The 16,818-nt window shown below is 45.4% G+C and overlaps 1 protein-coding gene across 1 annotated transcript in view; it reads right to left on the bottom strand.

Moving 5' to 3' along the window:
* gpr179 (G protein-coupled receptor 179) overlaps window positions 1–16,818 on the bottom strand; it is a 91,523-nt gene that overhangs the window by 15,792 nt on the left and 58,913 nt on the right. The window contains exons 6-7 of the mRNA XM_078222961.1: window positions 14,187–14,296; window positions 4,413–4,651 (exon numbers count right to left, since the gene is read on the bottom strand). Of these exons, the coding sequence (XP_078079087.1) occupies window positions 4,413–4,651; window positions 14,187–14,296 (349 nt within the window). The remainder of the gene's footprint in view (window positions 1–4,412; window positions 4,652–14,186; window positions 14,297–16,818) is intronic.

The following is a 16,818-nucleotide window of genomic DNA, read 5'->3' as shown; positions in this document are numbered from 1 at the left end:
CATGGTCCCTGTGACGATTAGATTTTAAATATTGTGAATAGAGATTAATGAATCAATGGGTTACTCACAGCAAACTCAACTCTTCCGACCCTATTGACTCCAATACTGGTGGGATATATTCTTGACAAAGTTCCCTGTCCCAACTTTCCCACCTTCTCACCAATATTTTTACAATGAATAAACAAAATGTTCAGAGAAAACAGAAAGAAAAATCTTTTTTAACAGCTCAATGATTCTTGTCCAAGTTTGGTCAGAGCATTAATTAATTCCTGGAGACTCCATTTCAATCCTGAAGGGTTGGCAAACTCACTGTCTTGGAGTTGGGCCACTCAGTTTAGGATGTGTTTGAGAATTGCTTCTCACTGTAACATATGTAACATCCCCATGGCTTTGCTTCCCTGTCTACTGCTGAGCAAGTCTTTCTCATTAAATCGAGGGGTTTGAGCTTGGGCGGCTATCACAAAGAAAGCACAGAACTGTCAAGAGCAAAATTGAGTCTTTATTGAGGCATGGTTTCCTCATTGTTCTCTGTTCCACATCATTGATCCAAAAAGGGACAACACTGATGGACAGCTGGAGATAGACAGGGGATCTCCAGGCAATTTGCAATGACTTTGGCTGCATCAGAATCAATTCATCATACCTCACAGCTTTTGTCACCAAATCTGGTCCCACATAATTTCTTACCAGCTGTCCGATGTGTGATTCCTTCTTTCCTATGAATGTTACTAACGTGCTTGTGTCTAATATCAATGCACGCATCATTAGAGAAGATTGTGAGCTGGTTTTACTTTGTATGAATTTATTTTTAATTTCTAATGTCAGGGACGTCACTGCTGGGAGATGGACTATTGCTGGAAATTAGTGTCAACATCAGGTCGGATACAGCCTGGTACAATGTAGAGTAAAGCTCCCTCTACTCTGCCCTAACAACCTGGCCAATCCCCAAATGATAAAGGTCATCAATGCGACATTTTATTACATGTTTAGTTTGTTTAATTCAGCATCAGTGAGTGTTACTGGCTGGGCCAACATTTGTTGACCTTCCCTCATATGCTCTTGAACTAAGCACCTTGCTAGACCATTTAAGAGTCAACCACATTGTTGTGGATCTGGAGTCACAAGTAGGCCAGGTCGGACTAGTTAACAATGGCAGGTTTCCTTCCCTAAAGCTTCTCAGTGTGTTGACTAAGATCAAGGGGCAAATTTTGCCATCCCGCCCGCCACAGGAATCGGAGCGGGTGAGGGCCGGAACATGGAAAGGTCCATTGACCTCGGGTGGGATTTTCCGGTTTCAGGATGGGCGAGGCCAGAAGATCCCACCCCAAATGTCAGATCAAGCCCAAGGTGGAGTGCAAAGCCTTATCTTATCAGCTTGGATCTTGTTTGTCTCTCTAATGGGGCGGCACGGTTTCTCAGTGGTTAGCACTGCTGCTTCACAGCTCCAGGGACCTGGGTTCGATTCCCGGCTTGGGTCGCTGTCTGTGTGGAGTTTGCACATTCTCCTCGTGTCTGCGTGGGTTTCCTCCGGGTGCTCCGGTTTCCTCCCACAGTCCAAAGATGTGCGGGTTTGGTTGATTGGCCATGCTAAAAAATGCCCCTTAGTGTCTTGAGATGCGTAGGTTAGAGGGATTAACAGGGAAATAGGTAGGAATATAGGGGCACGGCCTGGGTGGGATTGTGATCGGTGCAGACTCGATGGGCCAAATGGCCTCTTTCTGCACTGTAGGGTTTCTATGTTCTATGTATGTCTATGAAATTTGAATTTAGTTTTTGGAGCAAGCAAGGAGTGTATTTGGGTTTGCCTGATCCATTCTGAGCATTGGCTTTGTAACTTTAAGAATAGGGTAAAAACATTTTTTAGAAAGCTGGGTTTTTACAATAATTGGCAATGGTTTCATGAGACTTGTAATTCCAGATCTTTACTGAATTCAAATTTCACTTTCTGCCTCAGTGGAATTTGAACCTTGGTCCCCGGAGGATTTCCCGATTATTATTCTGGAGACAATACCACTAGGCCAGCACCTCCCCTCACGTCTTTATGTGATTTCACTGAGTGAAATGACCAAATGAGTGATCCGCCAATCCTGGGAACTGAATTGATATACCTCTGAACAATTGGGCAGGATGGTGGTATCGTGGTAATGCTACTAGATTAGTAACCTAGAGGGCGGCACGGTAGCACAGTGGTTAGCACTGCTGCTTCACAGCTCCAGGGTCCCGGGTTCGATTCCCGGCTCGGGTCACTGTCTGTGTGGAGTTTGCACATTCTCCTCGTGTCTGCGTGGGTTTCCTCCAGGTGCTCCGGTTTCCTCCCACAGTCCAAAGATGTGCGGGTTAGGTTGATTGGCCAGGTTAAAAATTGCCCCTTAGAGTCCTGGGATGCGTAGGTTAGAGGGATTAGTGGGTAAATATGTGGGGGTAGGGCCTGGGTGGGATTGTGGTCGGTGCAGACTCGATGGGCCGAATGGCCTCCTTCTGCACTGTAGGGTTTCTATGATTTCTATGATTACTGATGTGGGAATGGGATTCAAATCCCACCACGGCAGCTGGTGGAATTTAAAAATTAAAATAATAAATCTGGAATATAAAGCTGGGCTCAGTAATGGTGACCATTGCTTGTCATAAAAACCCACCTGCTTCACTAATGTCATTTAGGGAAGGAAACCTGCCTTCTTTACCTGGTCTGGCCTAAACGCCAGACTCACAGCTATGTGGTTGACTCTTAACTGTCCTCTGAAATGGCTGAACAAGCCTCTCAGTTCAAGGGCAACTAGGGATGGGTAGCAGATGCTGGGCTTGCCAGCGATACCCACATTCTATGGAAAGAATATATTAAACAATAGGAGAGGTGGAGAGCTGAAAGGGCTTTTAAATCCACATGTCAAAGGTAAGAATAGTTTCAATACCTTGAAATAGAGAGTTCACAGGGGCCACAACAAGAAGCTTCCTTGTTAACTGATGTTGTAAAAGTGGAAAGTTAAAAAAAAGATTTTAATTAGGTTATTAACAATTATAAGTTTATGTTGCTGTAACAAGCAGTGGTTAAAATGTTGGTACATAAACAAAATGAAAAAGGAAGATTTGCATTTATATATCGTGTTTCTGGGGATGTCCCAAAGTGCTTTGGAGTCAATGGAGTACTTTGTGTTCTTTGTGTAATGTAATTACTGTTGGAATGCAGATGATAACAAAGTGGTTAAGGAATGAGAACTCTGAGTCTTACATGAATGAAGGGCCATTGGTTATCTCCTTAACCAATGAGATTTAAAGGTAGAGAAATAAACAGAGAAATGATTGAGAAAGAAATGGGATTAAATCAATAATGCTGCACAGAAACAGGCCACCTGGTCCAACCCATCCAGGCCGGTGTTTATGCACAGGCCACCTGGTCCAACCCATCCAGGCCAGTGTTTATGCACAGGCCACCTGGTCCAACCCATCCAGGCCAGTGTTTATGCACAGGCCACCTGGTCCAACCCATCAAGGCTGGTGTTTATGCACAGGCCACCTGGTCCAACCCATCCAGGCCTGTGTTTATGCACAGGCCACCTGGTCCAACCCACCCAGGCCGGTGTTTATGCACAGGCCACCTGGTCCAACCCATCCAGGCCAGTGTTTATGCACAGGCCACCTGGTCCAACCCATCCAGGCCGGTGTTTATGCACAGGCCACCTGGTCCAACCCATCCAGGCCAGTGTTTATGCACAGGCCACCTGGTCCAACCCATCCAGGCCGGTGTTTATACACAGGCCACCTGGTCCAACCCATCCAGGCCGGTGTTTATGCTCCACTCAGTAAAGTAGGTGAATTAGAGTCCAATTAGGTCAGAAAGAGAAATGAAGAGAAAAGACAGATTGGATTAAAAGTGAGAAACGTGAAAGTTCAAAATAAATTTAATATTTCAAATTCTATAAAACTGCAGGAACAATTGATTACCTGCAGGAATGAGATAGCATAGTGTCAATTTTGGAACCAGAGTTTGGGTGTATTATGGGAAAATCAATCTTATCATTAGAAAGGTTCATACATTGTTAAGTACCAGTCCTAACTTTGTGGCGATTCACTTTAACAGTGTTGATGCAGATATTTTCTGAAACTCTTGGGATGTTGAAGATGAACTGCCATTTTCATGCAGCTATCAGAGGGGCAGCGTATATAATTTGTAGCAATTTGTAACTAATGCTGTATCTCTTCCTTGCCATAAATTCCTGGATAATTTACAGTTTACCAACAGAGAATGCCATCAAAACCTCCCAATATTTTCTCATTGGAGTTAGGATTGATCAATTGATATTTTCCAGATGTATTTTTAATACAAACATTGGGTGCACTCTGAAGGGAAGTGTTTGTATTAAAATGTTATGCCTACTTTGCTGAAACCGCAAGACAATAAAAGAAGTAAATGCTACCAGTGGCCATCATGTAGTCCCATCGATCGAGCTGACACATTGTGAATAATTGTCCCTCTGGGGTTCGTGACTGGATGACCAGTGGGATCTTCCTCTCCATGTTTTCCCAGGCAGCCACTGTCCAAGCAATGAGGAACCAACAGACCGTTAGCACGATGACTCCCAACATCTTCAGCACCTTGCAGCAAGTCATATAGGGCACTCTCTGGGCAGTACGGGATAGGAACACCTTCAGCACCCTGGAGAGAGAAAGGTGAGAGGTAACAAGAGAGGGGGAAAGAGTGGGAATGAGGAAGAAAGAGAGCGGTGAAAAAAAGAGATTTTAAAAAGGGAGATGGAAGGCGAGGAGGAAGAGATATCGAAGGAAGGGATGAAAAAATGAAATATCCAAAAATTAGGAGAGAGTCAGAAGAATAAGCAACATTAGCTCGCATTTATATAGCACCTTTAACATAGGAGCATGGCCCGAGGCACTTCACATGAACAAGATTCTGAAACTTAATTGGTTCATGTGTTAAGTAAAGGAAGAGAGAGTGAAAAGACCAGAATAGGTGGAGGGATTGTATTCGGTTAAATTAGGAATCAAAGCTTTCTCTAGGTAACATTGCACATGCTGAATAATGTGGCAGATATTGCTGCTAAGGCAAACAATGTCGTCATTTCTGCCTACATTTATCGTTAAGTTTCAATTTCACTCCTGGTCTAATGGAGGAAATGCTCATTAACTTTCAGAATGTTGCATTGTAGCTTTGCAGTCCATTCAGACAGCCACACAGATATTGAGATGCACAGACTCATAGAATCATAGAAACCCTACAGCACAGAAAGAGGCCATTCGGCCCATCGAGTCTGCACCGACCACAATCCCACCCAGGCCCTACCCCCATATATTCACCCACTAATCCCTCGAACCTACGCATCTCAGGACACTAAGGGCAATTTTAGCATGGCCAATCAACCTAACCCGCACATCTTTGGACTCCTGCAGGTAAACCACAAATCATTTGGATTTCAGATGAATCTTGTTCCAGATATAGAGCCACACCTTAATGTCAACCAATAGAATTACACAGGCCAGAATTTACATCCCCCGGTGCCCCCCCCCCCCCCCCCCCTCCACAGAGGGTTCGAAGGTGGCAGTGAGGAATCACGTTGGTCAACATTCCCTCCAAAATCCCACCCGCTCCAACCTGGTTGTGATTTTACGCTGGGTGGGCAGAGCCTCGAGGGGAATTCCTCCCTTGGCTCAGTCAGGCCCCTTTTCTCACCCAGCCTCAACTTTTAGATTGGTGGGCGGATGACAGATCAGGGGGACAATCTGAAAATGACCAGAGATCAGTCTCGGATGGGAAGGGAAGGAAGCGCCTCCATCAGAAGCACCCGAAACCGAGGATGCTCTCTCCTTAAAGCCCACACCTCCCTCCCAACACCAGCCAATCCCCCAGGACCCCGATTACACCCCCCCTTGCGCCAACCCCAGGCCTGCCCCAGCCCCTACCTGCCCTGGGACCCTGCCACTCTCTCTCCTCCAGTTCCCGGGACTTGGTTCTAGGCAACTCCTTGCAGTCCCTCTTCTGGCCACTGCAGCGCTGTTCCTGGAGGGACTGGAAAGCCGCCAGCCAATTTCACTTCCTCCAGTGATGGGTGATGGTCTTGCCTTATGCCAATCAATGCCCATTAGAGTGTGAAATGGCACAGGGCCTACTGGAGTCAGCAGGGGTGTGTTAAGAGTCAACTCTTTGGATGGCGGGGACTCAACCATCTGAAGTTCAGGCCTTAAATGTTATTGCACAGTAACAAGTCATTTCGTCAAACTGATCCAATGCCGGTATTTAGGTTCCACACAAGCCTTTTCCCATCCCTCCTCATTGAACCCTTTCACTATCTCCTTCGATTTTTTGTGTCAACATGTGTTTCTCCTGAGTTCCCCATTGGATCTATTATCGAGCACCTTATATATATGGCTGTTACCGAGGGGGAGGTGGGGGTGTTTTAATTTAAATAGCCCTGATTTCACCTCTCACTACCTCTCTGTAATCAGCAAGGTGTTTTGACTTGTTTCCCCATAATAAGCAGTGGTGTGTTTCCCAACCCCTTGGTTTTGGTGGGATCTAATTTCATGGAATCATAGAATCCCTACAGTGCAGAAGGAGGCCCATCAAGCCTGCACTGACAACAATCCCCCCTATCCCCGTAACCCCATACATCCACCCTGCTAATCCCCCCCCCCCCAAACTAGGGTCAATTTAGCATGGCCAACAACTTAACCCGCACATCTTTGGACTGTGGGAGGAGATTGGAGCATCCGGAAGAAACCCACGCAGGCACGGGGAGAACATGCAAACTCCACACAGATGGTAACCTAAACCGCGAACCGAACCCAAGTTCCTAGCGCGGTGAGGCAGCAGTGCTAACCACTGTGCTACCGTACCACCTTATAATAACCCCACGGCAAACCTGAGAGAGAATGAACTCATAGGGTTAGTTGAATTTGCACACATGTAAATATGGGAGGAGGGTCGTAACGTTGCCTCGCTTTCACTCGTACAATAAAAGAGTGTGTTGGAGAAGGAAAGATTTAAAGGGCAAAGACCACAGAGAAAAGTAATTATTGTTCCATGTGTGTCCAGAGTCCAGAATCAAAATTCAATGGTGTATTCTTTCACAAAGGTCAGCAGATTGAACTTTTCCAATAGAGCTGAATTCCACGGTGAGATAGGCACCCGGAGATTAATCAGTCTTGTATCCGATGTGATACAAGTTCCAGTCAAAGTAGTGTAGATGGGACCAGGCATCCAAACCTGGACAGAGCCTCTTTTCAGCGCTACTGCTTGGTAAATGGTAATATGGCAGACTGAGCTTTGCAGCTCCACGAGACAATATTACTGGTTTCATCAGCTGGGGGGGGGGGGGGGGGGGGTCATGTAACATGAATCCCAGCTCTCCATTTTAACTTTGCCAAAGGGTCTACATGCTCCTGAGATTGTTAATGTTTCAACCCTCAGATTTTGAATCGAGGTGTCACATTTGCTATTTTCTAATCTGATGTGACCTTTCCAGAATCAAGAGAGATTTGAAAAATTGAAACCATTGCATCCACTGTCACTGCAGCAACTTCTTTTCATAGAATCCCTACAGTGCAGAAAGAGGCCATTCGGCCCATCGAGTCTGCACCGACAACAATCCCACCCAGGCCCTATCCCCGCAAGTCCATATATGTACCCTGCTAACCCCCCTATAACTAAGGGGCAATTTAGCATGGCCAATCCATCTAACCTGCACATCTTTGGACTGTGGGAGGAAACCGGAGCACCCGGAGGAAACGCACGCAGACATGGGGAGAATGTGCAGACTCCGCACAGACGGTCACCCCGGGCCAGAATCGAACCCGGATCCCTGGCGCTGTGAGGCAGCAGTGCTAACCACTGAGCCACCATGCCTCGGATTAAATTAATCAGGTCCTGGTGACTTGTCAGCCTTTAGTTCTAATAGTTTTCTCAGTATCCTTTCCCTGATGATTTTACGTGTTTAAGGTACACCTCCCGCTCACCTTGATTGAAGTTGTTTCTTGGATGTTACTTGTGACTTCTGCAGCGCAGACACAAAATATCTCTTCAACGCTCCCTCCATTCCCCTGCTTTTCATTATTAATTCCCCAGACTCACTGGAGGATCTGTGCTTACTAGTTACTTTTTTTCATCTTTAGATATTTTCAGAAACCCTTACTATCTGTTTTTATATCTCAAGCCATCTTTCCCTCAATACTCTAATTTCTCCCCCTTAGTAATGTATTTAGTCATTTTTACTGGCTTTTAAATTCTGTCCAATCCCCTGACCTACCATTAATCTTTACAGAAATGTACACTTTTTCTTCAATTTGATACTCTCTTTAACTTCCTTAGTTAACCACCAATGGTGTGCATTCACCTCCTAGAGTCTTTCTTTCTCACTGAAATGTATAATTGCTGAATATTATGGGATATCTCCTAAATGTCTCTATGACTTATCCCTTAACCTATTTTCCAAGTTCATTTTTGCCAGCTCTGTCTCGATGCCTTTATGTTTAAAACACTAGTCTTAGGTCCACTCTTCTCCTCCTCAAACTGAAAGTGAAATTCAGTCATGTTGTGATCACTGCTACCTAGAAACTTTATACCTATGAGGTCATTAATTAACCCTGCCTCATTGCACATTGCCAGGCCAAGAATAGCCTGCTCTCTGGTTGGCTCTAGAATGTACTACACTAAGAAATTGTCCAGAGAACACTCTATGGACTCATCGTCAAGGCTACCTTTGTTGATCTGATTTGTCCAATCTCAATGTAGCTTAAAATCACCTATGATAATTGGAGTGCCTTTTTTAGCAGTCCCCATTATTTCTTCCTGTACATCTTACTGTTAGAAGGGCTAAAAATTATCCTTGCACTTTGCTATACCTCATCTCTACCCCAAATTGACTCTGTACCATGATTTTTAGAACTGAGGTCATCTTTCACTATTGTGCTAATGTCATCCTTAATTAACAGAACTACCCCACCACCTTTTCCTAGCTCGCTACCCTTGAGAAATGTCAAGTGCCCTTAAATATTCAGGTCCCAGTCTTTGTCACCTTGCAGCATGTCTCTGGAATGACTGTCAGCTCACGTACATTTATTTCTATTTGAGCTGACAATTCCTCTGTTTTGTTATGGATGCCGAGGGCATTCAGATGTCAAGCCTTTAGTTCTGACTTGTTACTAATTTTGCAAATTGTATTGAAACTTACAGGATACTGCAAGGACTGGATAGAGTGGCCGTGGAGAGGATGTTTCCATTAGTAGGAAAAACTAGAACCAGAGGGCACAACCTCAGGCTAAAGGGATGATTCTTTAAAACAGAGATGAGGAGGAATTTCTTCAGCCAGAGAGTGGTAAATCTGTGGAACTCTTTGCCGCAGAAGGCTGTGGAGGCCAGGTCATTGAGTGTCTTTAAGACAGAGATAGATAGCTTCTTGATTAATAAGGGGATCAGGGGTTATGGGGAAAAGGCAGGAGAATGGGGATGCGAAAAAAATCAGCCATGATTGAATGGCGGAGCAGACTCGATGGGCCGAGTGGCCTAATTCTGCTCCTATGTCTTATGGTCTTATGGTAACTGTTGGGTTTGTATTTTCCATTCCTTCCCTCCTCACTCTGATTGTTATTATCCTTGTGGCTACTGTGCTCTCTTGCTTTGTCCTTTTCCTTTATGTTACCTTGACGGGATCCCGTCCTCTCATTATTTAGTTTAAAACCCCCTCCACTGCCCTGTTGTGCAACTCACAAGAATACTGCTCCTAACACTGTTCAGGTGAAGACTGTCCCAGTGATCCAGCCCCCACTTTCCCCAGTTCTGGTGTCAGTGCCTCTGTATTAAAAACCCCAGTCCACGTGGATGGACGTCCATAGGGTGTTCACAACAATAACAGTAGAGAAACTTTGCACCTCATTTTTGACACATGGGATCTCGGAGGTGCGGGTCTCTGACAATGGACCAGCTTTTGCCAGCCAGGAGTTCATCCGTTCATGAAGTCGAATGGGATTCGTCAAATCAGGAAGGCACCATGCTATCCCTCATCGAATGGCCTCATGGAGAGTTTAAAAGCTGCTTTAAAAAAACAGCGGGCCGCATCCATGGACACCAAACTCTCCCATTAGTAATTCGATTATAGAAGAACCCCCCCATGTCACTACGGGAATAGCGTCCGCAGAGTTGCTCATGGGCAGACAACTCGGCACCAGATTAAGTTTGCTATTGGGGCGAAGGTGAAAAAGGAACAAGTGTAGGAGCTGAGGGGTGATCTTATAGAGGTCTATAAAATAATGAGGGGCACAGATCAGCTGGATAGTCAATATCTTTTCCCAAAGGTAGGGGAGTCTAAAACTAGAGGGCATAGTTTTAAGGTGAGAGGGGAGAGATACACAAGGGTCCAGAGGGACAATATTTTTCACGCAGAGGGTGGTAAGTGTCTGGAACAAGCTGCCAGAGGTAGTAGTAGAGACGGGTACAATTTTATCTTTTAAAAAGCATTTAGACAGTTACATGGGTAAGATGGGTATAGAGGGATATGGGCCAAATGTGGGCCATTGGGACTAGCTTAGAGGTTAAAAATAAGGGGCAGCATGGACAAGTTGGGCTGAAGGGCCTGTTTCCACGCTGTAAACCTCTATGACTCTAAGCCCAACGTAAAGGCCATGACAATAGTAGCTGGGGGAGATAATTGGAGGCCAGTGAAAAAGCTTGGGTAAACAATTACGCCAATGGTCCTGCTTGTTCACCAGGAACGGCGGACTCTCGAACACGCGCTGCATCCTACAAAACATGCCTGGGTGAGGTCATCCTGAAAAAACACCTGGATCAGGTGCAGGCCTCAAACTCACAGTTCGTTCAGGAGCCAACTGTGCCCAGCGGACTGAGAACCAAGGAGAGTCCTCCCAAGCCAGCCAGCCCCACCTCTCCAGCACCTGTAGTTAGAACCTCAGAGTCCGAAGTGGACACTACAGATGAAGACACGGCTATTCCTCCACCACCCGAGGAAGGGAGCGAACCGGAACGCTGGCGTTCCTGTCGTAAGAGACTGGCACCTGTTAGATACACTCCTCACACGTCGGATGCCATGTTGGAGGATCTGGACCCAGCGCTGAAACGTCGCGCTGAAATTCTTCGGACTATGGGTGGAGGGGTGTAATGACCTCAACTCACGAGGAGACATGGATGATAATATTACCAGTTCTAACAGCATAGGACAGGGAACCTGGTTCTCCAGGCAAGGGAGCTGGTGGTTGGTTTCACAGGGATGGGCAAGAGGTTACATGGTTCACAGTTACTCACAGATATAGTTCACAGGAGGATAAACCCTCAGCATTGTTAAAAACCTAACATGATCTAACTGAAACTGCGCCCTATTTAATTCACCCAACAGAAGGCTCAGGTTTAAAGCATTTTGTTGTATTAATAATTAAAGAGAACTAACTGAGTAAACAAACACTGTATTCTATTCCCATTTCAGCATGGTATATTTTAGCCAGGTACAATTATCTTGTTGCCTTTTACCTGTGCATTCTTAAGGGACAGTTCTTGACAACTAGCCTTCTTCGATCCTCACAGAAATACAGATTTCAAAGATATTGCACTAAAAAGATCCAACTGCAGCCCAGGCCAGATCTCCAATTAGGAAATACTAGCTAATCTACAATGGCGTTGAGATTAGAGTTATGGGAATAATTAGATCAGAGAATCCAGGCATATTACAACATACATTCTACACTGAGACATTCTGTCCTTATTTTTATATTTCCATTACAAATTCCAATGCCCATATTTATAATGAAATGATCTCATTCTGTAATTACAATCATCCCAGCTGCAGGACATCTCTGCGGGAGTCCCTCAGGGTGAGTGTCCGAGGCCCAACCATCTTCAGCTGCTTCGTCAATGACCTTCCCTCCATTGTAAGGTCAGAAGTGGGGATGTTCACTGATGATTGCACAATGTTCAGCACCATTCGCGACTCCTCAGATACTGAAGCAGTCCATGTCCAAATGCAGTAAGACCTGGATAATACCCAGGCTGGCAAGTAACATTCGCATCACACACAATGACCATCTCCACAAGAGGGAAAATAACCATCAGCCCCTGACATTCAAGCAGCACCTGCTCAGCAATAACCTGCCCAGTTTGGGTTTCTCCAGGGTCACTCAGCTCCTGACCTCATTACAGCCTTGGTTCAAACATTGACAAAAGAGCTGAATTCCAGAGGTGAGGTGAGAATGACAGCCTTTGACATCAAGGCCACATTCGACCGAGTGTGGCATCAAGGAGCCCTCGCAAAACTGGAATCAACGGGTATCAGGGGGCAAACACTCCGTTGGTTGGAGTCATACCTGGAACATAGGAAGATGGTTGTGGTTGTGGAGGGTCAGTCATCTCAGCTCCAGGACATCACTGCAGGAGTCCCTCAGGGTTCGTGTCCTAGGCCCAACCATCATCAGCTGCTTCATCAATGACCTTCCCTCCATTGTAAGATCAGAAGTGGGGATGTCCGCTGATGATTGAACCTGTATCCGAGGTAACCATCGCAGACATCAGAGCAGCCTTCTCGAAGCTCAACTCACAGAAAGCGGCTGGCCCAGATGGGGTACCCAGACGAGCACTCAGATCCTGTGCGGATCAGCTGGCGAGGGTATCTGCAAATATCTTCAACCTCTCTTTACAACAATCTGAGGTCTTCAAGAAGAACGTCATCCTGGTACCAAAGAAAAGCCAGGCAGCGTGCCTTAATGACTATCATCCGGTGGCTCTGACATTTATCATTATGAAGTGCTTCGAAAGGTTAGTCATGGCACGAATCAATTCCAGCCTCCCAGACTGCCTGGATCCACTACAGTTTGCCTATCGCCACAACAGGTCCACAGCAGACGCCATCTCCCTGGCCCTGCACTCAACTCTGGAACACCTGGATAACAAAGACACCTATGTCAGACTCTACTGCTCAGCCTTCAACACCATTATTCCCACGAAACTCATCCCCAAACTCCGTGGCCTGGGGCTCGGCTTCTCCCTCTGTGATTGGATCCTAGGCTTCTTAACCCACAGACCACAATCAGTAAGGATAGGAAACAACACCTCCCCCACGATCATCCTCAACATCGGTGCCCCACAAGGCTGTGTCTTCAGCCCCCTACTATACTCCTTATACACCTGTGACTGTGTGGCCAAATTCCCCTCCAACTCGATTTTCAGGTTTGCTGATGACACACTGTAGCGGGTCAGATCTTAAACAATGACGAGACAGAGTACAGGAATGAGATAGAGAATCTGGTGAACTGGTGCGGCAACAATAATCTCTCCCTCAATGTCAACAAGATGAAGGAGATAGTCATCGACTTCAGGAAGCGTAGTGGAGAACATGCCCCTCTCTACATCAACGGGGACAAAGTGGAAATGAAGCCCAGTCCATCATGCAAATCATCCTCCCATCCATCGATTCTGTCTACACTTCCCACTGCCTTGGCAAAGCAGCCAGCATAATCAAGGACCCCACGCACCTTGGATATTCTCTCTTCTACCTTCTGCCGGGAAAAAGATACAAAAGTCTGAGGTCACGTACCAACCGACTCAAGAACAGCTTCTTCCCTGCTGCCATCAGACTTTTGATTGGACCTACCTCGTATTAAGTTGATTTTTCTCTCCACCCTAGCTATGTCTGTAACACTACATTCTGCACTCTCTTCTTTTCTTCTCTATGAACGGTATGCTTTGTCTGTATAGTGCGCAAGAAACAATACCTTTCACTGTATACTAATACATGTGACAATAATAAATCAAATCAAAATCAAGTTAAATAAGTGCTGGCCTAGCCAGGGACACCCACATCCCTTGAATGAATGAAAAGACATCCCATCATCTGTCATGGCATTTCATGGCCATGCTTGGCAGGGGGGGTGGCATTAGTGTGGACATAGGAATTTATAATGGAAAATGCTGATGGAATTGTGTGGTCATAATATTCATCAATTTATGGTAGTTTATTAATACATTAATACATAAAATTTAATATATCCACAGTACTTTGCTTTTGCTTGTAATAAAATATAATACTTTCCTCAGATAAAGTGCACCCCATACAGACAGACTCACTCAATGCCAGTACACATGGAGGGCACTAGATTCTCCCAATAGATGCAACATTGATCCCGTGACCTGACCATCAGAATTCAAGGTGGTGACCTCCAGTCATTCACAGTGGCCTTGGTACCTGTAAATCTTCAACGTTACTGTCCCGTAGATGATGGCAAATCCCAGAGTCCGCACCCATCGCAGGAGAACACATCGGAAAATACTGGGCTGGAAGTATAGGATAAACACCTGATGGAAGAACACAAACAGAGGCATATTCTAACACAGGCCCAACCATATCTGAACATTGACAATTGGGTATAAACCACAGGTTAAGGAATTTCTGTTAATTCATTTGGTCAGACTGGACTTGTTGGGGTGGTGGAGGGAAGAGATTAACCTGCCTTCCCATTCTGCATATTCTCTGCCGTCTCTCTTGCTGCATTCTACTGAGAGCGGAAATCCAAATTGTGACATTAGCAGCACTGTGCTAATGAAGCTATCAACTCAATTTGGTTCAATTTTAGTGGTTATCCATTCTAACCACCTTGGTCCAGTTGGTAAATGTGCCACTGAAGGGGTAACACAGACCAGGACAGTTTTGTAGGTCTGTGCTGAGTCGTTAGCTCAGCAGCCTGGGCTCTCATCACCACGGTTTCTAGAAGTTGATGGAGGTTAGTGCATCTTGATGTTGGGTGAGGACAGAATGGGGCTTGCCTCTGGACTACCTCTTGGTTGGCTGGACCCATTAACGCTGTGAAATTTGGCCACATGGATGAGGTAATGGAGGATAGCTGGAATTGTACGCTGTATAAATCAGCCCTTTCCAGAGGAGAGATACAGACTGTTAAACATCAGGGTGCCGTGTGAGCAGTGAGGATGCAGGAACCTCAACTCTCAACACAATGTGAAGAAGTGGCACAACAACCGCAAACTTTTTTAAACAAAATTGATTTAAAAAGCTCCCTTTTGATTATCCAAAAACACTGGGATTATGGAATCAGTTTGAAACCCATTCTTCTTCCTTTATTTAAAATTGCAGGTTGGAAGGGGCCTGTGGATTTATTTTGCAGTGAGTAAATATTCCTCAATGAAGGTACAAATTGTGACTGGGGGGTGGGCATCAGGTAGACGTTAAATGGAAGCTCCATCTGCCTTCACAAATGGATTTAAAGATCCCATTGCACTGTGGAGAAGACCCGAGGGGTATCTGGGTTAACATCTCTCCCTCAGCTAACACTGATCAAATTAAACGATTTGGTTGTAATCATATTCTTGTTTGGATGTTGCTGTGTACAGATTGGTTGTTATGAAAGAGCAGTGGCAGGATTCTACTGGCTGTAAAGCTGCCTAGGGATGCCCTGAGCCTGTGAAAGGCAAAGCAATTCATGCAATTTAGTTTATTATTTCTTCATTTAGGATCTAAATCTCAGAGTGTCAGGATGAAACTCTCCTTCCTCTATTGGGTTTGAATGGAAATGAGTTGTAACCTAGATCCTGGTGAGTCTACTATCTAAAACTTCTCCTACACTGATAACTGGGCCACTCCCCATCAGAGATCAGAAAGTTGGATGACTTAGGAAACAGTAATGTCACAATGAGGGTGCAGAAAAGATTTACCAGGATGTTGCCTGGTATGGAGGGCATTAGCTATGAGGAGATGTTGGAGAAACTTGGGTTTGTTCTCAATGGAACGACGGAGGTTGAGGGGTGACCTGACAGAAGTCTCCAAGATTATGAAGGGCATGGACAGAGTGGATAGTCAGAAGCTTTTTCCCAGGGTGGAAGAGTCAATTACTAGGGGGCACAGGTTTAAGGTGTGAGGGGCAAAGTTTAAAGGAGATGTACGAGGCAAGTTTTTTACACAGAGGGTAGTGGGTGCCTGGAACCTGCTGCCGGGGGAGGGGAAGCAGATACGGTAGTGACTTTTAAGGGGCATCTGGACAAATACATGAATAGGATGGGAATAGAGGGATATGGTCCCCGGAAGGGTAGAAGGTTTTAGTTCAGTTGGGCAGCATGGTTGGTGCAGGCTTGGAGGGCCAAAGGGCCTGTTCCTGCGCTATAATTTTCTTTGTTCTTTGTTCTTTGAGGCAGAAGGAGGCTACCTGAAAAGGGTCTATTTTCCAACGTTGTTAAATTTAGTCAGAGGTGAGTATTATTTTTTGCTTAAAATGATTAAAACATGATTGGGACAATGTTGAAAGTGGTTGACTCTTTATCAATGCTCTGACAAAGGGTCATCCAGACTCGAAACGTTGGCTCTATTCTCTCTCCACAGTTGCTGTCAGACCTGCTGAGATCTTCCAGCACTTTTTTCTGTTTTTTCAGATTCCAGCATCTGCGGTATTTTGCCTTTACTCACTACCGATCCCCCGATTACACCCCGCCAGGAGGGTGCAACATCATGACAGATCCCCAGTCATAACTTGAAAATTACAACCCCGACCCAGACAGGAGAATAAATGAATTGGAAGAAGGGAGAGCGGCAATTGCCAATCAGTCCAATTTTTCACCATTTCAAAGTGAGGCAAATTCAATGAGAGCTGTTGGAATTACAGCTTTAACGGTTAAAAATAAAACTGACTAATCCTCGATCAGGAACGAGATGACAAAAGTGAGCAATTATCATTAGATGCGTCAAACATGTAAATTCGCCTTCCAAATTTAGAATGAGCCATCTGTCAGCCATCTACAAAGAAAAGCTCTCAATAAAGGCACTGATTCACCGGCAGCATAATTGCTGGCTCCAACATCACACAGACATTGCA

This window comes from Mustelus asterias, chromosome 11, assembly GCF_964213995.1.
Source record: "Mustelus asterias chromosome 11, sMusAst1.hap1.1, whole genome shotgun sequence".
Lineage (NCBI taxonomy): Eukaryota > Metazoa > Chordata > Chondrichthyes > Carcharhiniformes > Triakidae > Mustelus > Mustelus asterias.
This window is presented reverse-complemented; position numbering and strand designations above follow the sequence as displayed.